Source organism: Phocoena sinus, chromosome 1 (assembly GCF_008692025.1).
Source record: "Phocoena sinus isolate mPhoSin1 chromosome 1, mPhoSin1.pri, whole genome shotgun sequence".
Lineage (NCBI taxonomy): Eukaryota > Metazoa > Chordata > Mammalia > Artiodactyla > Phocoenidae > Phocoena > Phocoena sinus.
Genome location: NC_045763.1, coordinates 86,841,502 through 86,868,134, shown reverse-complemented (window position 1 = coordinate 86,868,134; position 26,633 = coordinate 86,841,502). Strand labels below are relative to the sequence as shown.

At 35.2% G+C, this 26,633-nt stretch overlaps 1 protein-coding gene across 1 annotated transcript in view; it reads left to right on the top strand.

Moving 5' to 3' along the window:
* The window catches only part of DPYD (dihydropyrimidine dehydrogenase), an 828,512-nt gene that overhangs the window by 586,460 nt on the left and 215,419 nt on the right, over positions 1 to 26,633 (top strand). Inside the window, exons 17-18 of the mRNA XM_032630437.1 lie at positions 15,721 to 15,841; positions 16,655 to 16,774. Of these exons, the coding sequence (XP_032486328.1) occupies positions 15,721 to 15,841; positions 16,655 to 16,774 (241 nt within the window). The remainder of the gene's footprint in view (positions 1 to 15,720; positions 15,842 to 16,654; positions 16,775 to 26,633) is intronic.

The following is a 26,633-nucleotide window of genomic DNA, read 5'->3' as shown; positions in this document are numbered from 1 at the left end:
AAACAAATTGTTAGCTTTAATTAAATGTGGAATAAAACAAAGATATAAACTAAAAAGCCTCTTGGTTATGAAGAACTGATGTAATAAAACTAACCTAAGAATTTATAAATAACTCTTTTCTGTAAGGATTGATTGCAACATAATCACAGTAAAATTTTGGCAAATTTTAAGGAAATTTAGTTGTATAAAGGTAAATACGCCTTTAAACATGCCGTGGAGCAGCTGGCCCCATGAGCCATGGCCGCTGAGCCTGTGCGTCCGGAGCCTGTGCTCCGCAACGGGAGAGGCCACAACAGTGAGAGGCCCGTGTACCGCAAAAGAAAAGAAAAGAAAAGAAAAGAAAAGTATATATATGATTCTCAGATAATTAGCAAAAGATTACATAAGGATGCTTTATAAAAGCATGCCTGTATTTAATGTAGTTTGACCTTTTTAGTTTTCACTTAGTAGTATGTAGTCCTAGTTTTTTCTAACTAATGTGTCTTTGGGAATGTATAGCCCTATTGACATTTTAAAGTTTTTTTTTTTTTAATAATATTATCCATTTACATGACAAATAATATTCATTCATTCGTCTAATACATTTCTATTGAGCAGTCCAAATACAAGTATATATAAAATCCTAAGGAAAGATAAATGAAGAAATGAATTCTCTCAAGGGTTGGAACTAATGTGTGTGATATGAATGGGGAAGTATATTTTGGATGGAGGAAGCGTATTAACAAATTCTGATCTGGTAATTAAACATAAGTGGGCTAACATGACTGTTCTAAAATTACGTAGTGACTGATTTTGACTGCATATCATGGTTTATATGTACAGCATAGGTTATTGTCTATTTCTTAATTATTTAGAAATGACTGTGGCCACGTATAATAGCATTATCATTTTATCTGTTAGTAGGGATATCTGTGGTATATAAGGTTCAGGAAAATCCCATTATGAGTAGCATTGGCTTAAATTAAACATTGTGGAGGAACCAAATTTTACATGTGCTAACTGAGGAGAGATCCATCTTTGAGTAAGACATGGAAGCCCTGTGTGCTCTAGGTCCAGGGCCGGGGTGGGGGTGGGGGTGTGGGGGGACGGGGGGGGGGAGGCTAAAAGCTGACTGTTTGTGGTTGGGCTCTCGCCTATTTTGCATCAACTGAAAAATCCAATTCTGTCTCCCTCACCAATTGCTCCCATGATAACATATAGCAACATAAGTTTCCACAAGTATCAGGCCCAGGTCTATTGACTATCCAGCTCTTCTAAGGCGTTATATATTCTAAATGTCTGATTTTGTTTGCTTGCTTTAGGAGAATTCATATTTTATCCATAAACACAGCACCTAGGAACAAAAGCAAGGGAATTAGGAGCACCAATCACCAGAAGAGATTTAGTTCAATGTTATTTATAATGGGAACTGGACATATCTCAAAGTGCAAAAATTGGGAAATAATTAAGTAAAATAGGGTATATCTATATAATGAAATATTTTATGGATATCAAAATAGTATTTTTAAAGAAGTTGAATGACATAGGAAGTGCACATGATATAATGAAAAAAATAAAGGATATACAACTGTAAAAATGGTAAGAATTAACTTGAGGAAACTGTATTCTTACTCCAAGAAAATAGAAGGAAATAAACCTTTTTAATAGTGCTGTTGTTTGGTTGTTTTATTATGAGTAATTTTAACTTTTCTTAGTCAATAATTTTTTAATTAATTTATTCAAAAAATTACTCCACAATAGTTATGAAATCATCCTTTCATAATCATGGAAAACTTTCTTAAAAATGACATTTGAAGAAAGATTTAATGCAAGTATAGTGTATAAATTATATTAAACAATTTTTATTTTTTTTCTTTCAAGGTAAACAGAAATATATGATTTTAATTTGTATTACGATGCAAAAGAGATTTGTGTGAATTTGTCTTCAAATGTTGTGAGAAGTGGGTCTACTGTATCTCTCACTGGGGATGACTTGATAGAAAACAAAACGTAGAATGATTTAAGGATAATTAAGTTACGATGTGTGAGAGCACTTGTAAATCACTGTGTTGTATGTTTGTTATTTTTAATATTGCCTGAGAATGGTCTAAATAACCTCTTTGAGTCCTATCTAGGCCTGTGATTTCAATAAGTTATTTAATTAACAAAGCTAATTATTTAGATCTCAGACTGTCATGGATTTCACATTGTTAGAATTCAGAGATATTGTTTAAGCTGTAACCGATTCCTTTAAAAATGTCATAAAGTCTCCCTTACATATATGCATTGCCTCATAATATAGCAAATGATCTTCCACTGTGTCATTAGTTCTAATTGTGATAGCAATAAAATGATAATTACTCAACATATTCATTGCATACACCTTTTATGTCAAGCACAGTTCTAAGCTCTGATAGTTCAGATTAAATTTATTTTTGGTTTTCTTGGGCTGTGTGTATCTATAGATATAACTACTTAACCATTGTAATCTGTCTTCATCCCTATATGTTTAGCTATATGTACCATAAATTGCCGGTGACTTTAAGGGGTATAATCTATTGCCTACATTTCAGTCCTCATCCTACCTGATGTCTTTGGTGTATTTCATATCAAGAACTACATCTACATATTCTTTATTGGAGTTTCCCTTCTTCCTTGGATCTTTCCTCATTGTTCTCTTCTCTCTCTGACATAGCAAGGGTTTCACAAGATTTCAACCACCAACTACATACTAACAACTCATAAATCTATGATTTAGTGATCCTGTGATCCAGATTCCTATTAACTCTCAACTGGATTCTTTCAGCTAGGTGTCTTATAGGGACCTCAAACTCAATGTATCTAAAATTCATCATTTTATTGCCAAACCTGCTTCTCTAGTATTTCCTCACTTGGTTGATGAAATTACTATTCTCCTACAATGACAAACCACAGAATTATTTTTGATTTTCATTCCCCAACTCCAATTTGTACTAATCTTGAAAGTTTTTAATATTCATCCTTAAAATGATGTTCTAGTCCACTTGAAGTTCTTGGCTAGCACTAGGCCTTTTTTCTCTTTCAGATTGGTGTCCCTGCTTGCTCTGTATCTTATCCTACTCAACCCATAGACATATATGGAATTATATTTCTAAAACGGGGATTTAACCATGTGGCTTTTCGTGTTTTCTTATTGTCTAAAGGATAAGGCACAGAATCTGTAGGAAGCTGACTCTAAACTCTAGTTGAACCATTTAGCCATATCTCCTCTCTGCTCCCTTCATAAGCAATAGTTTGGAATTTTCTATTTCCCATCACACAGTGCATTCCCATGCTTTAGAGTCTTCCTATGCATTCCTTACCCATGTGTTTCTCCACAGGCCCTAATCCAGTTGCTGCCATTTTGTGACTCTTTCAAGACTCCAGTCCCCCCCACCACACACACACGCACACACACACACACACACTTTAGAAGTAAATAAAAGTAATCATTCTACTACTAACTTCCCACTTTCTTTGTACACACTTCAAGGAGAGCAAATTGCTTGGGGTTGTTTTTATGTCTTTCTTATACCAAAATGAAACCATTCATAAAGTCTTTGTGGTTAACTGCAGAATGATTGCAAATGTCCAGTAAGGTTTAGATTCAATAGTTTTTGAATTCCCACAAATAACTTACTTAGCAGAGAAAGGATAAAGTAAGAAGTAACTGTGTCGCGTTTGTGATTTCAACTGTTGGATGTTAAAATCTAAGAATACTAGCAACTGGAAATGTATGAGTAAAACCTTTTTTAATGCTGGATGCTGCCTTTGCCCAATATTCTAAAAACCTAATTATATGCTGCAACATCTAGATGTTAATTACATGACCCAGTAAGGGTTACCACACTTATTATTTTTAAGTGGAAAAAAAAAGTGCAAAGTTTTAAACTATCTAAGTTTAGCAGTTCTTTGGGTATTTTACATTTCTTGAATATTGCAAAAGTAAATACTCACCTGTTTTTAATACTAATACGATTTTGTGTATCAAGCAGTTTGAAGATTTTTTCCCCACATGCAAGCTTCCTAACTGTTTTATCAACCATGTAGGCTGCAGGCACCTTAGTAAAGTTGAGTTGGGATAAACGAAAGATCCTTGCTGAATTGGTAATCATGCAGGTATTCAGAGTGAAAGGGAGATCATATTTTAAATTAATTTCAGGGCCTCAGGATATTTTTTCTTATGGGCTATATTACCATTCTCTGCTTATATATCCATTTTTTAAGAACTCATAGCTACTCTTAATACATTTCAAATCAAGCTTTCCTGTACCTGCGTGATATGTATTACTTCTTTCTGCAAGGGTCTCTTGAATTATATGACATCTTGCTTATTATGACATATTCAAATGCTGAATGATTTATAGAAAAATAATGACTATACTAATCCCAAAAGCCATTTATATATTCTATTGACTTTGACCAATTTTTAGTGCCCTAAGTGATCTAATTTGACTGTATTTGAGGACAAATTAATACCTTATTTTTTTGTAATTTTCACATTTCATGGGACGTTTCAGGTTAATTATTAGGAGCTAAATAAAAAGTGTTATTTATTTATTTATTACTATACACAATCCATGTAGCTAAGGACCTGCCACACCTAAAGCTCCTTTCTAAAGGGAAGTGACCAAAAGCAATATCTTGTGTACAAGCTGTCACAAAAGCATGTTTCCTGGATACTTTGACCACAGTTCATTGGACTAGATATTGTATCCTGAGAAAAAAGTGACCAGCTGTAGTCTAAATAAAAAGAGATCAGCAGCCTTTCAGGGAGTGTGGTGCCATAACTCAAGCAATAAGGTCACTCTGTACTGGGTACTGGCTATCTGACTATCATTTAGCACTCTTAATTGCAAGCAACAGAAACTGATTTTAGCTGTCAGAAGTGAAAAGAAGATTTATTGGCAGGATACAAGATGTCTTAGTGAATCAGGGAAGGCAGGAACAGCAGGCTTAGAAAAGGGTCAGAAACCAAATGGATCCAGAGAATGGGTAGCAAGAATTGCCCAGATAATGCACAGCCTGTACCAGTGCTGTTATCTGCCACTACTGCCATTGTTGGATACTGTCAAGGGACTTTGCACCACACACTACCACAAAGAAACTTCAGCCACTTTTCTGATTGTGAGACTGAAATTTTGGCTGGAGCATCAGTTGGCCAGGCCGAGAATCATGCAATTGTTTCTTGGTTGCCAGAGAATAGAGAGACAAAAATTTTCTTTTCAGTGGGTTCCATAGTGGTGATAGTTTCTGTGTTCCACTGATACTTCATACAGTGGGAATTTAACAAAATAAATGGGAAGGGTGTGAAATAGGAAGGATGGCCAAAAAAAAAAAAAAACGAAAAACAAACAAAAAACAAAACAAAAATACTATTCTGTTTTTATCTGAGGATCTTCTCTGTGGGTTTGGTTTTGAAATATATAGATTCTCTGGTGGACTGTAGAAAAACTGATTGGGAGAACCAAAAAGGCAATATAGAAAAAAGAGAAAGTGAGTAGAAGTAGAAATGGAAAAAGAGATACTGAAAAGTAAGAGCAGATTCATTAGTATCACAGAGTTTCTAAGCCTAAAAGCAATAGACACCAACTCTTAAAGGAAAAACAAGAAAGTAAGAGCTGCTCTTTGTCACTGATTTCACTGGTGGGTCACCAGAGCTGCTGTGTGTCCTACAAGATGAATGACAGGCATCCCAGACCCCAGAGGACTGGCTCTTCCTTTGCCAAAAATATTTCACTTACCTTCTTACTTCTCCATATGTACTTGTAATAAGCCCTTGGTAATGGGGGGCGGGGGACGGGGGTAGGCTTGCCATGGTTCCTTTCCTTGACACCTGAAAGACTTTAAAATAGAGAATCCTCTTTTTACACACACATGCATATACACACACACACACAAACACACCTTATGATGTGTACTCTTATAAACCACATGAGTATAAATACATTGATAAAGATTAAGTTAGGTTCAGATTGCTCAGAATTTGGGGTAAAATCTAATATCCTTGAATTTTCTATCACGAGTTTGTTAATATCACACGTACAAAAGGTCATGTTTAATATCTTTCCCATCCCACATTTTCACGCAAACACTTTTCAATAAAGTCACCCCACTTTTAGTTATCTCCAAATCCTTTTCAGCTCAAAGAGGGAAATCAGTCTGCTGAGCTGGCAAAACAAACAAAGGCCTAGATATTTCTTTCTAGCTCTTCTAGCAGCAGCAGAAGAAATCCCTTAAGGAACTGTACCAGCTTGTTACGGATGAGCTCCCCTTAGCTGAAACCATTCATTGCCAAGGGATTGAGGTTTCCTCTGCTACGTTATTTAAAATTGCCTCAACAGTAATTCCTTCTTGCTTGGATTTCGTAAAGTTCCCAGGACAGAAGCATGGCTTCCCTAGACTCTTCATCTTAAATGTATCAGCATCATGGGTGCTCCAGGGCAGAAGGCTGTTTTACACTAGTCTCCTCCCTGTGTCGGTTAATCATTCACATGAATAGGGGATTATTAAGATACTGAGGTTTTGTGCTTCTGGTTGTTTTCTAACTCTAGCACTCAAAAACATAGGCTAAGTGAGTAGACCAACAGATGTATGAAATATCAATTGTTACACTGCTTACACTAATGCTTTGCATTAAGAAAACAAATGACAAGCTGCCTAAAGTCTGCAAAGAATAAAAACTCCATATTAGACACTTAAATACTTACTTGCCCTTATCTAAAATGAATCCATACACAGAAGTGCAAGTGACTGCTGTCACTTCATTACCCACTGAAGCCTTTTCGGTGTGTTCTGGGCAGTGATGGAGGAGCCTGCTGAGTTTCAGTTTGGCTCAGCTGGTCCACAATTTTGAACCCCTACCGGTGGTATCAGCAAAGCATGTTCATAGCCTGTTTCTCCACGTATAAGATTTTTCAGGTTACACTGAATAACTTCATTAACAGACTATGGACAGCACTTTTCCTGCATCATGGACAATACTAACCTTTGAATTCACAAATAAATAACAACCCACATATAAGGAAAGATCAAGGTATTTTGGGGGGCTCAGTGTAAAGAATGCTAAAAAGAATAAGCCATTTTCAAAAATGTTTTAATGTAGAGGATTTTGAAGTGTCTTAATTTCTGTGAACTATGGCCAATGTATGGTTCTCAAAGGGCATTTTTTGCCTATGAAGAAAGACATGGAGCCTGCTTCATTCTTCATTTGGGTGGGGAGAGAGATGATAAAAGGGAAGTAGAGATGGAAATATCCAGCAGAGGTGAAGGAAAATCATTGTGAAGCAGAAAGGAATGACTGCCTGTAACTGATCAATAAGTCATGGATCAAATATGGATGCAAACAGGGCACCTGCAGGCCAATTCAGGTAAGCGTCAGGACTCAAAGGGGTCTTATCCTGAAAGAAGTGGGCAAAGGATAAAGTCCAGAAATGCAAGAGTTCAGGCAAAGAGAATGGATGTGAAAGCAAAAGCAGACTTTAGAATAGAATATTAGAGACCCAACACACCTGCCGGAAGTTGCCAGACGACCTCTTCATGATGTTTTTAAAGAGGTTGTTATTAATTTGTTTTATCAACAAGAGATATGGCACTGGGGTAGGGATTAGCATGTGCATTGATTCCCCTGACCATACTTCCCTGATGGGTAGACCTGGCTTTTCAGACACAAAGGTATCATCTCCTTTATCTGTAGACTTCGCACAGTCATTTCCAGTGTCCCACATCACAGCAGTGACTTTTCCAACAGGTTCTGAATCAAAAGATAAAGTAGGTTTCTAAACTCTCCAGTGATGACTCTGAACTGTATCTGAACAGAGGACATCCAATCATTGTCTGCTACTATGTCCCTTAACACAGTCTTTTTCACAGGAAAAATTAGTCCTGCTTCTTGATGTTGGACCCTTTCTTACCCAGAAGCATATATTGTCCGTTGTTGAGTAAACTAAGCTTGATTGTTTCCAGGACCTTCCAGGAAAGCTGGGTTTAAGAGCTTTGTTAGGATTCCATTTAGCTTTCTTGAGTTTCTCTCAGTGAGATACCCTGGGGTCATTTGGGTGAGCTTCTTTTTCTTCTTTGACTTTCTTAGAATACACCCTAACCCTATCACAAAGAGAATTAAAAAAATTCAAGTAAGGAATTGAGGCCTCCAGGAATCAGACACGTAGATGGAGTTAGAAGTGCAAAAGGTTTATTGGGGAGTAACACTTGTGGAAGGAATAGGGACGAATAGGGATGAAGCAGAATTGGGGAAGGGGAGCAGTCAGACCCTGAAACAGATATGAGAAGAATCTTCACCAGTCCGACAGAGAACCCAAGGGCAAAGATGGCCTACTAGGGAAATCCTGCATTGGATAGAAATGGCTGGGCCCCTGTACCACAGTTTTGCTGTCTTGGCTGGGGCCTCCCCAAGAGGACCCCGACCTCAGCTTGAAAGCTGAAGGGGATCTGAAGTAGGGACCAGTTAGAAGTTGTCTGCTCTAGCACACTGTAGCAGCTGGGCACAAGTCTTTTCCTGAAGGAGGATCTGAGTGGTGCATGTCTGGGTCTGTCATAGTTGCGTGCTTCTACGTGTACTCATTAAGAACATTTCGGATCCTAGTTAAATCACCTTAGTGTATTTACTCATTAGTTCTGGTGAAAGGTTATGCAATTCTTCAACAGTTCAAAAAGTTGACCCCTTAACTTGCAGAATCAGTTTCTATTTTTCTGTTTGGTTTTTTTTTGTTATAATTTGGGGTTCCTACAATAGAGACTCAAGGTATTTGTATAATAAGACAAGAAGAGTGCTGTGAGGAAGAGCCTCCCCAAGACACTCATTGGCTAGAATAGCACATGGACCTGTGAGCAGGATATGTTCATTGGCCTGACTACTGAACAGGTACTTCTCCCACTTTATTGCCGTGGTCAGTTGAGGCAGTGGATTTCTAGTTGGGATTAAGATAGGATCAAGACAATCTGAGGAAATCTGAATCTGCTTCCATAGGGACAAATTGTGGAGGGGAAGATTTGAAGTTTGAACCGTTTTCAGAGCTGACCTCCATCATTACATTGCCACTTGGGAATAAAGAAGTGAGCTAGTGGACCAGAGGGGATAAAGAGGGGCTAGTCGTCAGAGGGGATAAAAATAATGACTCAAAGACTACCTACTTCTTAAGAATTATCTAAATAGTTCATGGCAATTCTCATCCATTTGTGAAAGGTTTAAGCTTCTGAAACTAAGTGTGTGGGAATGAGGAACACTGACACTAGGAATATCAGAGGAATGGTACGCTAGGGAAATGCTGTCTGAATGGAAGAAACAGCGGCATTAAACCATAGTCACAGGAAATGGTATTTAAAGGAATGCAAGTTCCCTTTAACTGGCAAAACCATGGATAGACTTCCCCACCAGGCCCCAGGGACCAAGGACTGGAACTTGAGGCAAGGTTAGGAGTGCAAACTGGAAAATCTTCAATATCCTAAAGATTTAGACAGAAAGGGCCATGGGCAGTCGGGACCTCAGGGAGTTTTTAATGGATTGCCGGGCCACAGGAGGGCACAGCTGTCTTCCAGACAGTCCAGCTAGCTGGTAGAGAACAGCAAGACTGTTTCCAAATTCCACTGGCTTATGGAGCAAGAACTACTAATATCTCCAGCTTATTTTGGCTCCATTGAAGGGAAGGGACAATTGTTTTCTTGCTGACTGTGGAAATCTGATCCACATTTAGGAATTCTTCATTCTTTTGTTCAACACAGTATTTATTATCTTTAGTGTCTTAGACTCTACATAAGAGGATCAAGATAAAACAGTAGGATATATCCCCTAAAAGACTAATAGTCTGGTAGAGATGGGGGAAAAAAAACAACATGATTATAAAACACTGTGATAAATGAAGTAATAAAGAAACATTATGAGAGTATTTAAAAGGGAGTCATTATTTATTAACCCATCCTGTGTTGAGGTAGGATGGAAGTGATGTTATCCAAGGGACAAGAGATGAAGGACATTCTGGGCAGGGAGAGAGAAAGAAAAGCCTGAAGCAGGAATCAGAATGGAGAAGGCTACGGGTGCCTGGGGAGGAGAGAACACACAAGCAGTTAGTTCTGTGTCATCTTCAGCTTAAGGCACAAGGGAAGTGGAGGAAAAAAAAAAAAAAATATATATATATATATATATAATATTTTATATGCATATACAGATACATTGCTATAGACTTATAGCATTTTATATTCATATTATATGTTTGTTATATGCATTTCCCCCCTGGATTATGAAGTGTTTTATTTTGTTTTGTTTTTTAAGAATAGAGATAGTGTATTATATATTTTTAACACCATTGTCTAACATAATGCATAGTGCCTGAAACAGTTGTCTATTAGGTTACCTTGGAACCAGTAATTTTATACTCGCAGTTTTCTTCTGAGTAAATAGAAATAAGAAAGTCAATGTTAATTTATGCAATGTGAGCTCTATCAAGTCGACAGTATTTGTTGAGTGCCTACTATGTGCTGAACTCTGTGCTACATGCTCTCAAATACTCTGAAATAAGAGCGCATATCAGGATCTCCTTTTTTATACTTAACATCCAACATACATGTTATTTATGTGCCTGGGTTGTACTTCCTAGTAGACTCTGCCTTCCTTGTCTCACTCATCTTTGTCTCCAGCATAGGCTAGTTGCAGTGCCTTGTCGTCAGTAAATAAATTTGTTAAAAGGATAGAACCCACATTGCCTAGAATGCCACTGGCTTTAATTTTTCTATTTATATTTGAACACCCTTGGAATTATTTTAAAATTTTAAATGAAATTTGTGGTGGTATAATTTACTTATAATTATAACAGAAAAAAATACATTTAAGTATAGAATTTGTTATGTGTTGACAAATGTCTACTCTCATGTAAATACCATCACAATCAAGATACAGAACATTTCCATTACCCTAAAAAATTTCCTTATGCCCTTTCCCACTTAGTCTCTTTCCCATCCCCAAACCTCAGTGACAACAACCAATGCTCTGCTTTCTGTCAGCGTAGCTTTTCCTTTGTGGAATTTCGTATAAATATAATCATGCAGCATGTACCATTTTGTGGACTTCTTTAACTGAGAATAATGTTTCCTTGATTAAGTCCAAGTTGTTGCATGATTCAGTAGTTTAGTTTTTTTTAATTGATGAATAGTATTCCGTTGTGTAGACATGCCACTTCATTCACATACTAATGGATATTTGAGTTGTTTCCAATTTGGAGCTATTTTGAAAAAGTTGCTATGAACTTTTGTGTGCAAGTCTTTGTGTGGATATATATTTTCATGTCTCTTGAATATATTACTCAGAGTAGAATTGCTGCATGGATTAGTAAGTGCACATTTACCTTTAGAGGAAACCGCCAAACGGTGTTCCATGGTGATTACGCCATCGTTAGAATTCTTAAATCAGGAAACCTGGTGCAAGAAGGACACATGCTAAAATATAAGTTAATTTAAAACATCCCCATTCCGATGCCTAGTCTTTGCATTTACTAATAGTTCTACCTGGAGTAGTTAACTCTTTCTGTCTTACTTTACTGACATAGAAGGATAAATATATCACTTTTGCCTATCACTCTGAAGCTACAGCTAGTCTTACAGGTATAAATGAAGTAGAAGCCTTTTATAGTTCTAGTTTACAATTGATGGCTGCATTTTACTTTAAGGAACAATTTTGCTAAAGAAGATGATGGTTTAGGACAGGATAATGGGAAAGAAAATTAAGAAGGAGCAATAGGTACTCAGATTGATCTTCTAGACCCTAGTTCTGTCTATCAGAAAAGTGGACATAAAAATGCTAGCTACTTCCTAGCATGCCATGTGAATTAAGATTTAAGAGTTCCTTAGTAGAAAACATTTCATAACTGGTAAAGTTTTTCAGTGGGTTCATTGAAATGCCACCTTCTAAGAAAACCATTTTCAAAAGAATTGTGCAGAGTGGAAATTACCAGGGAAATTGGAGAAAATGTTTCTTAAAGTCAAAGATTTCACTAGTAATTTAACTTATCAAGAAATTCTCACAATCTCATTCTCTAGTGCTTATTCCTGTGTACAGGGCATGAAATCAGTGAGATTTGATGCCCTAGGTAATTGGTGAAAATACCTGTCCTACAATGGAGAGGTCATCTAAGGGTCCTCAAAAGCAGCAGGGTGCATCATATATAGAACACCCTTAATGTGTAACTAGAGACATGCTACTAGAATTAAAAATTATTATCTTGTGGCCCAGATAGAACATTAAGCTTTTAAAAGCAGCCAGTTTTGGACAATGGAAATTTCTGCAACAAACAGTCTGCTCAGAACTACATTTTCTGCTTTTTGCTGTTGTCACTGTTGTTTGGTTTTCATAGGAATCTATTCCAGAGTGTATTAATTGCAGACAGACACAGGGTTGGTCCTCATTAAAATTGTCACAGGCCACATGTATCTCTAGTTTGCTTTTATCCTCTTCTTAGCACCTCACAAGCTTGATCTGTTACCTTCACGTCATGTAGTACCCCCAAGACCACCACGTGCTCCCCAGACCTGTCACTCATTCCTTTAAGGGCTTCACTGCTTTCTTGCTAGTAATATCACACACCTTCGTCACAGGAAAACCCATTCTGCTCCCTCACAGCTTTCTTTGGCGATCATGTAAATAACAAAAGAGTTAACAGGTATTAAAGTAGTACACACACACACACACACACACACACACACACGCAGTTGCTATGGGAGGGATTACAAATCATGATGAGGAATGCGCATTATGAATATCTGCAGGAAAAGCCAGTAAAAAATTGGTGATACAGGTGGGCTTTTTGTGGACTAGACACTTTAAAAGACTTGTTAAGCTGTTCTTTCTTCCATGATTATCTACCATTTTTCTTCAGAATTTTTCCTGCTTTGTAAAGAAGTCTTAGTGAATTTCATCCTTTTAGACAGTATCTATCATAACATATATTTGTGTTTTTCTTAAACCCAAACATAATCTATAAATTGATGGATACATAAAGAAATAAATTGAAAATCTGCCAAGTTTTCATTTAGTCTTCTTTCATTGACACAACAAATTTTTTTGAGTGCCTACAATGTTATATGCCTAGAAGTAGAAAAGCAATCCAGAATTGTCTTCTTTTATTTAATTTTTGTTGGTGTGGATAATGTTAAAGTCTCAGTCTGTCTGAGAGGCTGTAGTAACTTTGTGTATTTCCTATCCTGAAGACTTTTTGTAGGGGAGAATTAGAAATTGTCTAAAATTTATTCATTTCAATAAGATTCTAAAAATTGGCTTGTTAGGAAGGGTCATGCCACCTGATGCTATCACTAGCAAATGAGAAGGTCAAGATGCAGAAGCACTATTAATTTTTTTAGATCTCGATCATTCATATCAAAAATGTGAGGAAATAGGAATGTGTGAATAGTTTCTCCAAAGTGTACAGATTAATTTTTTCATGTTATTAGCCTCACCACATTGCTAGTTGTATTAGAATATTCCCTATTATGCCTGTCAAACAAAACTTTGCAATTTATGGAACAGTCAATAATTTTTACGATAATGTTGGCTATAAGTTGTCTTTAAAATTCTCAGGTAATCAAATTGTGTTTCAGCTGGGTATGAAGATTAGTAAACAGCTGGCTTAACTGAGTATGAAGACAGGTAAAATATATCTGAACACCATAAACCTTACTCAGAACTATCAGAGGATTAAACTATGGTATCTCAAAATAGCAGCAGATGATTCAAGTAAATAAAGGTAACCAATGGACCATATTTTTTACAAAAACTGAAAAACTCTGAACAAATTTCAAATTGTTAAACAATGTATGAGGCATCCATTTAAAGTATTCAGCTAGTGAGAATCAACAGAAAAAAGTGTGACAGATGTTCAAAGTAAATATAAAGACACGGTGGTCAATAGTATCGAAAGCCACTTAGAAACCTATATCAGATTATTAGTCTTTACTCTATTGGAACCAGATAATATTTTAAATTTGTTATACTAATTTTTATCAGGCTACCTTCCATGTATTATGCAATTCAAGTGATCTTTAAATTATTGGCAAATTCTACCTTAAAGAAAGCTTTCACAAAGGACATGCAATTGATGTCATCTAGAGTTACTGTCATTTCTAGGCTAAGTCCCATGGAAATTCATAACTTAAAAATGAAAGTCACAAAGATGCAACTGTCTTCATAATGCCAATGCAGTGGTTATAAATATTTCATGAACATTGCATGGGCAGGGGCAGATCTCCATTTTCATGAGTTAGAATTTGTACAGCTAAGTCTCCAGATTTTACTATTCATAATACACAATATGCCCTGTAGAGCATTCCATATAGTGCATTTTTAATATTTATGTTTAATGAAGAAATTACTGTTCGGAAAAGAGAACAAGCCAAGTCAAAGATTTCTTGTTGAAATTATTAGTTTTGCTGAATAGCAACAATAACAATCGACAGAAATTACTTCATCACAGTGTCTTAGCACACAAACACATAACTTGTAGAGTAATACAAGATGACTGATCAAGATACATTAAACCTAAGTGAAAAGGTTCTTTCTAAAGGTTATAACATTAGAAATCTCATCTTAAGAGAATTCGGAAGGTTAAAATGCAAAGAGCAACTTTCTTACATATAAAAATATTAATTACAAATGAAATACTTGCCTACTGTTTCATAGTTTAAATATATGTCTGCATTTTTCTGGGTGGATCTTTAATTTTTTTAAAAAAACATTTTAACTTCCTAAGATAATATTACCAAGTTCAATAATGAATTGCTATTGCATATTTTAATGTAATTTATCAAAGCACATTATCAGTACCTGTCAGAATAAATTTTGCACTAAAAGTAATGAAAAAAAAGGACTATTGTATGTGTTGAAATCAAAGAACATTACTACTGCTAAGTTATTTTCAATAGGAAGGATAGGTTATTGCCCTCTAAATGATACTTGTCCCATGAGAAAATAGAAGCCTGAAAAATCACAAGAAACAGGCAGAGGAAAACATCTATTCCTTGCTTTTAAAAATGAGCATTTGATATTTTGTTTCATTCTTGTCATTTTAATCAATTCTTTCAAGTTGACCAATGTTGAAAAGTGCTACACAGCTCTTGGCAGCATTTGCAAAAGTAAGCTAAAGTTACTGATCAGCTCGTGTGTGTAACCTAAGGCTGAATTACCCCATATTAGCATATACTATATACCGTAATTAGATTGATTAGGAAGTCACATGTTTTCTTTTGAATACAATTCAACAAGACTAAGTCTTCTAATAATGAAAACAATAGGCTGCAGATTTCATACCATTCACCTGGGAGTCAGCTATTCAAATATTTTTATTAGGCTTAAACCAATGAGGTCATTAGAAATTCTGTAATGGTTCCCGAACTTATCACCAGAAGTTTATGTTTTATTTCTGACATTATTTAACTGGAAGTGGGAAACACTTTCTTCCATTTGGTTCTTTGTAATTTTATTTTCCAAAGGCTCCCTTGAGGAATTTAACCTTTATGTGATGAATTTGCAGTTCACTTGAAGTGTGTTAACCTTAGTTCCCTAATGAGTCTAGATGTAATACTGAGGAGGAATTTGAGAAATATATCATGTTGCTCATTGTCAAGTTGGATTTGTCTTGCACATCTCCAGCTTTGCTGTTGTTCCAGCACACATTTTGATCACAATTCTTTAATTATGTTCTATATTTGACTGACCTATTTGAACAGGATCCAGAGCTGGTGCGAAACATCTGCCGCTGGGTTAGGCAAGCTGTTCAGATTCCTTTTTTTGCCAAGTTGACCCCAAATGTCACTGATATCGTAAGCATCGCCAGAGCTGCAAAGGAAGGTAAGAACCTGACTTACATCAATTGCCTCGTTATGTAAGTATGGGCCTAAATTTCATAGCCATATTAAAGTATATCTTTATCCACAAATATATGTGCATATCTCTCTTTAAACTTTAAGAAAAGTATTAAATTGAGTGCTTGACTTCACAAATGTAACAGATCCATACCTATACTCAAGCTAGTAAGTGGCCCGGGAATACAAGAATATCTATCATTTTTCCTAGTGAACACCTGGTTTACACACAAACAATTGTGAAACGAAGCCACAGTCACAACAAACCACTCCAAAATGAATGACTTCACCATATAACAGGCCAGCAATAGCACCTGAACCTCTAATGAAACTTTTTAAAAAGATAGCTGCTTCCACAGGTGAAATTTCTTATGAGTTCCCTTTATATTTGGTGGGATCTAGTACTCTGCCTTAAACACATGCTCAATAAATATCTTGAATACATAAATCATACAGTCAATGCATGATTTTACAAATCATATATGCTGTGTGCTATCCAATGGAAATTGCATCCTGATTTGTAAAGATATTGTAAATTAGCTGGAAAATAAGACTGAATACAAAACATTTGGCATCCACAAATCTGTATAATAATTGGAAAAATAAAGTGGTGCTAATTAAAAATTTTTATTCTAGCATTTTAAGTATAATTATAGGAATGAAATTAGTGAATATATTTGAGGGGAGGAAATGTTCTCAAGAGAAAGTAGAGTGTGCATTTTTCTGGGTTGTGTGGGTTTGAATGGGCCTTAGCAATCGTCCCTTTAAGAACTGCAGAAAAATGTTGTGTTTTGCATAGGTGGCGCAGACGGTGTTACAGCCACCAACACCGTCTCAGGTCTCATGGGATTAAAAGCCGATGGCACACCCTGGCCGGCAGTGGGCACTGGGAAACGGACTACGTACGGAGGCGTGTCCGGTAGGTGTTACCCGCTCCTTGCATTTTTGCTTCCTTGGAGGTTGGTGAAAAATCCAGAGATCATGTTACAAGCAAGAATACTGTGCCTTTTACGATCCCAAATTCTTATAACTCACTGCTGGTCAAAACTCCTAATAGTTATGACAGATGGGACAGATTGATCGAGTGACTGATAGCACAAGAAGAGAGTATACCAAGATAGGGTTTCATACAAATTCTATTCTCTTGCAGTCTGTGCATTACTCAGAATTTCTCATTGTCACAATTGTCTCATCATTAATTAGTAAAGGCTAATAACAAGGCTTTCTAAAAGAAGAATATAAGCACCCTGATTTTCATATCTTTTTTCATAGTCTGAGTTAGTTTCCAGTCTTCCTAGAAGTTTGAAATCTACCTTCTTCAAAAATCTTACCTTCACAACTGTGAAATAAATCATTAAAACATTACGTTTATAGCTTCAGCTGACAAGATATTTGCAGACCTCATACCTTTGCACACTTTCTCTCATCATAGAACACTTGCATTTGAAACAGAAAGAGAAGTTTTAATCCCAAAGTCCTGTTCAGTGTCTTTTGCCCTGTGCACTCTGTTGCTGTGACAGTGTGAACTTGGTCTTGCAAAGACAATGCTGTGAGGTTCTTGACTGTACTGGTATGAGGATTAGTCTCCTTGGTGATAGAGACAGTGGTAAATATACATAACATAGCAGTGTCCCACTGTTCAAGAAAAGCATTGCTGAATCAGACAAAAATGTGCTTTTGGAAGAGGCTGCATAGACACAAATAAAGCTCTTTCCATGCTGAGGTATTATGTTTTGAGAGCGTGAAGTGTGCCTATAAGCCATGATTTAAAATTTAAAAAAAAAAAAGTATATTCTGCTTTTAATTGAATGCCATTCCCACAATGTCAGAAAGAAGAAGGCTGTAGAGGAGCACCTGCTCAGGGTCCAGACAGAACTCCCTTTTATCAGGCGCTATCAAACAGTGCCTTAAATATTATTGTAATGCAGAATAACATGGAGCAAGTTAGCATGTGTCTCAGAAAGAGAGTCGAGAGATTCCAGAGTTGGGCTCTAACGTGCACTATGTTTTCTGTCAGCCCATTTCAATTTTTCCAGCCTGCCATGTTGACAGCAAGAGAATAAAGGAGGTCACAGAGGGTGCTGAACATTAAAAATTAATAAAAGAACTATTGCAGTAGTATTTTATATAAGTAACACCATTCGCGTTTTCTCATTTAAGCTGCAGTTTCTAAATATTCTCCCATACTATAACTCAGTCTAATAAACTGACGGAATTACAGCATTAGAAAAAGTCTTTTGTGTTGCAGTCTTTTAAGCATACACACACTGGAAATTATAGCAGTATCTGCAAACAAGTTTAGCTGTACCTCAGGGCCTGTTAACATTTCCATAAAACTCTATTTCTAAGATTTATAAATTCATCTATAAATATTCACTTGGGTTATAAACTCAACCAAGCCTGGGTAGAACTTTCATTTTAAACAACAAAATGTCCCTAACATTTTTAAGGGTTTGTACCTCATTTCTGATAGGTTCTATAATAAGTCCCTTCACATTATAAACAATTTGTTTTGAAAATAGACTCTCTCCGTATTGACAAAATTAATAGTTTTTTTCCTTTTAAGCAATGTTTGCTTTAATTTAAAGGTAATATAATCTGAAAAGCAGTTTAAACAAGCAATGATAATATATTTTAGGATAGAAGTAAGTTCTATAATGAAGTACCTTCAGAATGAGTTATAGCAAAACGTAGCCTAACAAAATGTGTTAAATAATAATGGCTTCAAATTTTAGGAGTGATGAAAATATCAAAATGGCTAAATATCATTCCTAGTTTTATGAATTATGCTGCTTCAATATAGAAAACTACACAAAATATGCCAGGTATTTTTACAAAATTTAAAAAAAAATTCCCACAGCACAGTGCTAATACTTACCCAAGTGTTCTCTCAGAACACTGGAATATCTACTTTTGGAAGAGCTGCTTGAATCATAGATTTTTTTTTTTTTTAAGTGAAAGCTACAAAGAGTTCAGTTTTGGATAGCCACCTGAAATACAGTACGTACTTTTCATTACCAGGGAAGGCTATTTTTCTCTTTCAAAACTTTCTAGCTCTCTATCAGTCTTTTTTTTTTTTTTTCTCAGAATAAGATCCCTGCTATTTGAAATGAATATTTTGTTTTGTTTCAATGGGGAAATGGTGAGGAACTAGAGTAGAGCACATGCTATAGAACAATGGTCGCATTTCAGTAATGTCCTTCTTTTAAAACATATTAGCTAGTAAGGTGCAGTGACTAGCTTCAAAAACAGAACCTCAGCTAAGGAATGTCAGTTTAATTATTTCAAATATGATTAGTCTGGATTCTAGAGTATTCCAAAGCAATGTTTTTCAAACTTTGGTTCCCAACTCATGAATGTACTATGGAATCAAGCTTAATGAACGCTGAACAATTTTTTTTTTTAATGAACAGAAAAAACTATCAGAATGCTTTGCACACAGTTGGGATAAACACTGGTCAAACGTCGTTTTTTAGTTATACATGTAATGCGCACATATGTATATTTCTGTACTAGGTCACGATGTAAAATGAATTTTTTATTTTGGTTAACTTCAAACATGTCAGAAAGCTGCTGATTTAGAGGGAGGTCTCTTTGTTAAATAAAAGATGTCATTATGCCTGTAGAAGTCATTAAGTGAGGTAACTTCTACTAGTTGAAGTTTAAAATTTATATCAAGAGGGAGAGTTAGGACTTCATTCCAAGGTCTCATCCTCAGCTTTGTTATTTTAGAAACTGCATTTTCCAACTCATCTGTAGGTTATTGGAATGGGGAAGATGGTCAAACACAGGAATCAAATTCATAGTAAAATGACTTATAAACCTAAATTTTAATTGTAGGAGAAATACCTGGCAAGATTTGAGATAACAGTAGGAGTCTATTAAAGGTGATTTCATAGTGAGAACAGTATCAAAAGAAAGCTTGTTCTGTATTCATAAGGAATATTTTCATGAAACTAGGATGACTAATTAAGCTCTCCACCATACAAGTACTTCTGTCTAAATCATTGCCTCTAAGGAATCAATATTCTCTACCTTTCTATGGACAGTAGAAACATAATACTGTAAGTTGTTACCACGTAACTTTCTTTTTTTCTAGAATCCATGCAGAACACTTTTTAACATCAAACAGCAATTAGTTCATGTATCACTACAGAGTTGAATAAATTATTGTTGTTTTGTTTTGAGGGGGAGGGGAGAAAATTCCTTGGCTTTATTTATTTGGTTAGAAGGAACACTAATCTCATCAGGAACGTTATTTATAAACTCTGTCCTCAAGTGAATTACTCATTATTTTACCTAGTTTCAGTTTTTTTTTTTTTTTTCTTGATTTAGTTTCAAATTTTTACCCTTTTCTTGACCTTGTCCCCAAATAATAATGGTATCTTAAGCTTACCCCTAACTCAGTGATTACTATCACCTGTATAAATGGTGTTATCCAGCTGTGGTGGAACATTTTCACATGAAGTCCTCCCTGTAGATAAGATTCTTTTAGAGATGGTTAAAAATGAGTCCTGCATGGCATAACTAAAGATATGTCTTTCTTGCAACTGACTTCACAAGGATAACTTTTATTCATTTATAGCTGCATTGGGAGAAATAGTAATCAAGCAATGGGGTAAACTCATTTGAAGGAGTTTTTGTTATTGTTCCTTATTGTGTTTTAAAAGGTTCTTTTTATTAATGGGGGATGGGCATATTCCTTAGGTTTGTTGTTATTCCGTTGTCCCGCACATATTTCGTTTGTTTTACATGAAAACACATTCACACACACCCACATATAGGGAAAGGTTCTGAAATTTCTCTGCAGAAGGCACTTTGAGATGATGATAGATACTTTAGGCTCAGTATAATTTACTTTCTACAAGGTTGAAAAATTAACTCATTTTAAATTATTTTATTTGCTAAATTTGTTTTATTTTATCAAAAAAGGGAAATTCTTGTCCTCAATTTCAAATTTTAGATGTTTGAAATTATTGATTCTGTATCAACTTAGTTAAAACAGTAGAACACTGTTATTATTCACTACTAATACTTATGAACTTTATACTGATTTCTGAATAATTCATCAAAGACGGCCTTCAAGATTTGATCTCTGTTTCAGGAACCCATATTTTACTAATCACGTGAAGGATATTACAGAGGTTAAGAAATGATGGTGTATTTCTCAACAAATATAATGGTATACTCCATAAATGTTCTTACATTCTACAAATAAATGATATATGATTCGATATCTAGCTATGTGGGCTATTGGACAGTGCATACTAACTGAGCTCTTATAGTTACAAGCCTAAAGGTGTTTTCTTTGTAAAATCAACATGGGAATTACCAATAAAAGAAGGTGCAAGTTAGAAATTTGCTAGTAATTTGTAACTCTGTGACAATGTAGGGCTAGAAATGAGTACAAAGTGTATAGTTCAGAAAACCTGAGGGAATCGATGTATCAATAATGTATCAAGAGTAGCTTAAAAAAGAATCTTAAGCATTGTCTCCACACTGCATATTTTATGTTTGTCTTTAAAATAGTTACTCAAGAGTTGCTGGGACTTAGCAGCATGCTCTCAGCTACTGGGCACTACATAAACACAAATCCAATGTAACCCACTCTAAGCATAAACTTAAACTTATTTTGTTGTATTTATTAGTGACTATTGTGTAAAATAGAGAAGATGACAAAACATACACTAGATTGGAAACTCAGAAGTTTCAGTTACGTTTTGTTTTGAATAACTATTTTCACACATGCAAGCAACTGAAAATTTTAGTAAGATTGCTTGAAGTTCTTATACTGTACGTTACAATTATATCATAAAATGCAGTACTGATATTTTTTATAGGAAGTAGTTTTTAATGGGCTGGATTTTTTTATGTGTCAATCACATGATTACTGATGCATATAATCCTTTCAGAAAAACACACCTACTATCCGTCATAAAATTTCAGCTATCTATTGTAACCATCTTTATCAATAAGAGCTTAGATTTTAATACTGAAATATCTAAAGTAACCTGATAAAGATAATATTTAAATGAATAAAAAAGCAGTAATAAATCATGCCAAAAAGAATAATTAAAAGGAGAGCCTTCCATTTTATACTCACTTATCTATTTTCTTTTTTTATATGTACCAACATAATGGAAAAAATTCTAGTCTATTATTCACATATGTAAAAACATTCTTAGACTATCACAAGTTTAACTGATCAAATTCTTAAAGAACTTGTTATATAAATATATGTACTATATTTGCAGAATAGTCAAAAGTAGGCATATCAAATAAAGATGTTGAATTACAATTTTCATTATAAATTATCAGTTTAGTTGAGAGAAGCTCACCATTAGGACTATTCTCATTTAAATCATGCTTATTTGAATATATTCACGTACAGATTGACAAAGAATCCCCTTTTGCATTATATTGCTTTTCCCGAAGCCTGAGTTTCTCACTGTTTGGCCGTCGTTGGTCTATGCAGGAGATCAGAGCCCTAATAATAGATTTTTGACAGTGAGCTCGCCTGCTACCTGCCCTACACAAATCCTCACTGTTCATGTTTGCTTCACGGCAACAAAGCAGACAGAAGGAAAATGCCAAGTGCTGAGTTTGAGGTACAGCCTTGCCTTGGCTTGACATTTCAGCAGAATAGCAGTTTATGAGATGCATAATTTTTCATCTGGGACTCAGGTGCCATATTCATAGACGCTTACAGCTCATCGACAGACTGGAGCAAGGGCAAAGGTTTAAAGCATAGATCAAGGTCTATATTCTTTCCTTAGGTATTTAAAAATAACTGCAGATAAATGATAAAATCGAATAATGTTTAAGAGCCAAACAATTCTTGGATATCTGGATAGTATATATGTTTTCTTTGTTCAAAATTAGGAAAATAAATTAATGTCTGTTACCAGCTCCTAAGAAAATATTTGATAGACTTTGTAAACTAAAGGACACCAACAAGCATATTAAGAAAACTTACCTTTGCAGCAGTGGTAATGAATTATTAAATTTCTTTCTTGTGTGTGTGTGTGTGTGTGTGTGTTTTCGTAAAGAATGATTTCAAGCTTGAAATTAATCAAAAATGTTCTATTATGAAAGTAAAACTAGAGAGTATTTTGTCACTGTTTGAGCTTGAATTTAAATATTCACAGATTCATGCATATCTACTGTACTAAAAATCAGTGTAGGTACATGTCAGTGACTGTTTAATTTAGAGCTACACATCTCTGTAAGCTTCAGAAACAGTTCACCATGTCACAATCTCATACAGAACAATGGTACAGTACATTGGATTAATTAAAGAAACCTTGCAGAGAACTGAGTTCTCAGTATGTCAAGATTTCAGTTTTATGTTAAATATTTTCTAAAGGCCAGACCCTTAAATCTCAGGGGCTGTACCAAGCAGTGAGCTGTGAATTTAACCATAGGCTAACTGCTAATGATAAGGAAAAGAGTCCTAGTTGAGGCAGCTGTAATAGTCATTGGATTAGGCTATCAATCACTCGGCTCCCTAAGGAAAAGGAGAAGACCAAACAGTGAAAAGGGAAATTAGGAAAGGAGGGCATGATTAGAATGAGATTCTTCACCATCTTTATCCCTTCATTGGCTTAAATCCGTAAGCGTTGGTCCAAACTCTCCAGCAAACTCTGACTATAAAGCTAACACATTTATTCCTAACATCTAGAGAACTATCAAAATGTCATTGGTTCTCAGTAAAGATCTTGAAACCCTCTAGAAGCAAATGCCTGATCACATAATAGAAAATAGATTAACCCTTAATTGTTGGACTTAAGGTTTGTATATATGATTCCTTTATGTATCAGGATTCATGTATGTTGATAAAGGAAATATTTCTATTTAACTTCTAAACTGTAGCCAGTTATTACTTATGGAAGTTCTGCTGGTGAAGTGAGACTCCAGGAGATCAGTGGTTCTCAAACTTTAATGTGTACCAGTACGTGGAGGACTTATTAGAATACAGATTGCTGGAGTCTTCCTCTTGAATTTCTGATACATAAGTATGGGAGGGCCTGAAAATGTGCATTGAACAGTAGATGAAGTACAGTTAGTATCAGTGAGCATTTTGGTTTGAATAACTTACTTCTCAAATAACTTAAAAGGCTTTAAGCCAAGGTAAAATTAGAGAAACATGGTATTCTATAAATAAATGCAGAATGTCTGCCCACAGTTAAGTATCTGTAACAAATTGTAGTTAATAAGGTCAGAATTAATTCCTAGAAAAAGTATAGAACACAATATTTGATGTTTCAGAATAGAAAGAATATGTCACCCCATTCCAGATTAAATGTTGATTGCAAACCATTGTTTATGCGAAGAGAATCCATTCTGAGTGCCACTAAAGACGATTTATGGATATTAGTAATCCTTTGAAGGTGTCAGAGGTAGACAAGGGTAAAATTAAGCTCACGACTGTGAAATATTATGTTTTCCTTTTTGACTTTGTGCAGATACTAATATACTGAATAATAACAGTTTTCTCCCAGGACAAGCACTTAAATATCAATGAACCTAAGTTACTTTCTCAGACTCTTAAAATATAGAAGACAACAGTATTGGTAGCCTTCTGTTCTCTCTTCACTTACTTCTTTCCTGTCATCCCCATACAGTGGTATCCTTTTAGCAGTAAAAGGAAGGAGATAACCAATGTTGCAGAGATAAGCTATTTCAGTGTACAGTATCCCTGCTGTTTGCATGATTACACTATGCACTGAGAGTCTTCCAAAGTCATGTTTATAGCCTGTTTGCCATAATGCTCATCAATCATGGAAGCTGCCTACAGCCTTCTTGGATGGAGGAGTGTCCTGGTGTGCAGCCCAGACAATTTTGTATCCTGTGAATACCTGATAAGTTCCAAGAGGTTCCTAAGTGTAGAGCACGGTAAACCTTTGAGAGACCCATGCAGTATCTGATGCACTAAGGTACAAGATGATACAGGAGTGATGGTACAGGAAGAGTTAGGATTGGAATAGAGGAGCCAAAGGAATCTGGTCAGGCCAGTTTAACCTCTTTGCTATGCTTTTGCAAAAAAGTCCAGCACTTTGATTCAGTTTGGTGCAGAAAGTATACTAAGGATTCTATACATACTATGTCTGTGGTCTTCAAATTTTTATGCTCACAAATACCCCACATTTAAAAAAATTATATACCATGTACCCTTCACTCATTTTAGGCTGACCTTTACAAATTTTGGCTATAAGTTTACTTGATAGCAAAAGACAGAATTTCCCGAGTTCTGCAAATATTCATTCTTAAAATGAAATTGCTACATCATTCTTGTAAATAAACCTAATAGAATCCAAAGAGCAGTGACTTTATACTCATCATCTTATTTTAAAATACATAAACAAGCTCTAAATAATAGTTGAAAGTTTTACATAGATGTTTTTCCCTTGAACTAATATTTTTAATTGAACTTCTCACCAGATTTTATTCTGTTTTCATATTTTTTAAGCTTGAACTTCTTTTATAAGCCGCTCTATGGAATTTGTCTTTAACAAAATATATGTTTATAACTGGACATTTATATTTTTTAAATTTCTGGGTTAAGACTTTAAATGATAAATGTTTTTTCTTTCGTATTTTTAGACCTTAAAATTTATACTTTATCATAATAATATAAATGTATTATGAGTTTTGATTATTTTTCAACATGAAACTAATTTTATTGGAAATGCATTTCTTAATGAGAAAAATATGGCTTTAAAAAAAAAATCTGATCATGTATCCATTGATGCATGTTATTCCTAAAAATGCCCAGGTTCAGCATCATTCTATCCTGCTTTTATTTGTAGATGTGAACATTGAAAGTCCTTGTTCATCTAAATAATTTTAATTTTAGAGTGGAAAGAGTTTTATAATATCATAGTCATTTTACTCAAATCTTTGGACACCTTTCATGTTATAAGCTAAACATTACTTATTGATCTTAACCAAAAATACTTAAACAATTTGATGAGTTTCTCTTTCAGTTTTTCTGAAGCAATAACTTAGAAGTCATCTGACTTGCAAAAATAGTTTTTACTCAATCATGGACCAACGCCAATATTTTGAATTATCATTCCATTTTGTACCCTAGCATCTTTATACCACAGGGCAATATACCATTGCAGTATTTGAGATCACTGAGAAATATGCTTTTTTTCTAAGGTGGAAAGGAACGTTGAGACATGGGAGTTGGGAACAGAAGAGCCAGCATGATCTCTTGACTGTACTGTTTCTCAGGCAATATAACTTAAGAAATAATACATATGGAAATATGGGATCTAGAAAGTGATTCCCTTAAAATCAATTTACCCATGGGATACATACTGCCATATGAAGTACATCACTGAGTATACATACTTTTAGGACAAGAGTGCTAGCTTATTTCATCTAATCTTCGCACAACTTTATGACAACAAAACAGTACCTTGGTTTTATTACTTTTTATGTAAACTCGACTATGTCTCTTAAAGTAGCACCAGCAATTCTGAGAAAATTTCCTTGCATGGGTTAATAAATTTCAGTATATAAGTTAACATGTGCTAATGGTGGTATTTGAACATTTATGCTGCTAGTCACTTGTGTTACTAGCAAAACTGATCAGCCTTTCTGCACTCCTCAGCCCTGGCAATTCAAAAAATGAGTAATAGCTGTGTGGAATATCCAGGCCTTTTTAATAATATGATCTTTGTGTGCCCAGCACTGTATTGAACACTCTAAGTGCATTCTTATTAAAATAACCCTATGAGGTGAACATTACTGGGCCCATTTTACAGACT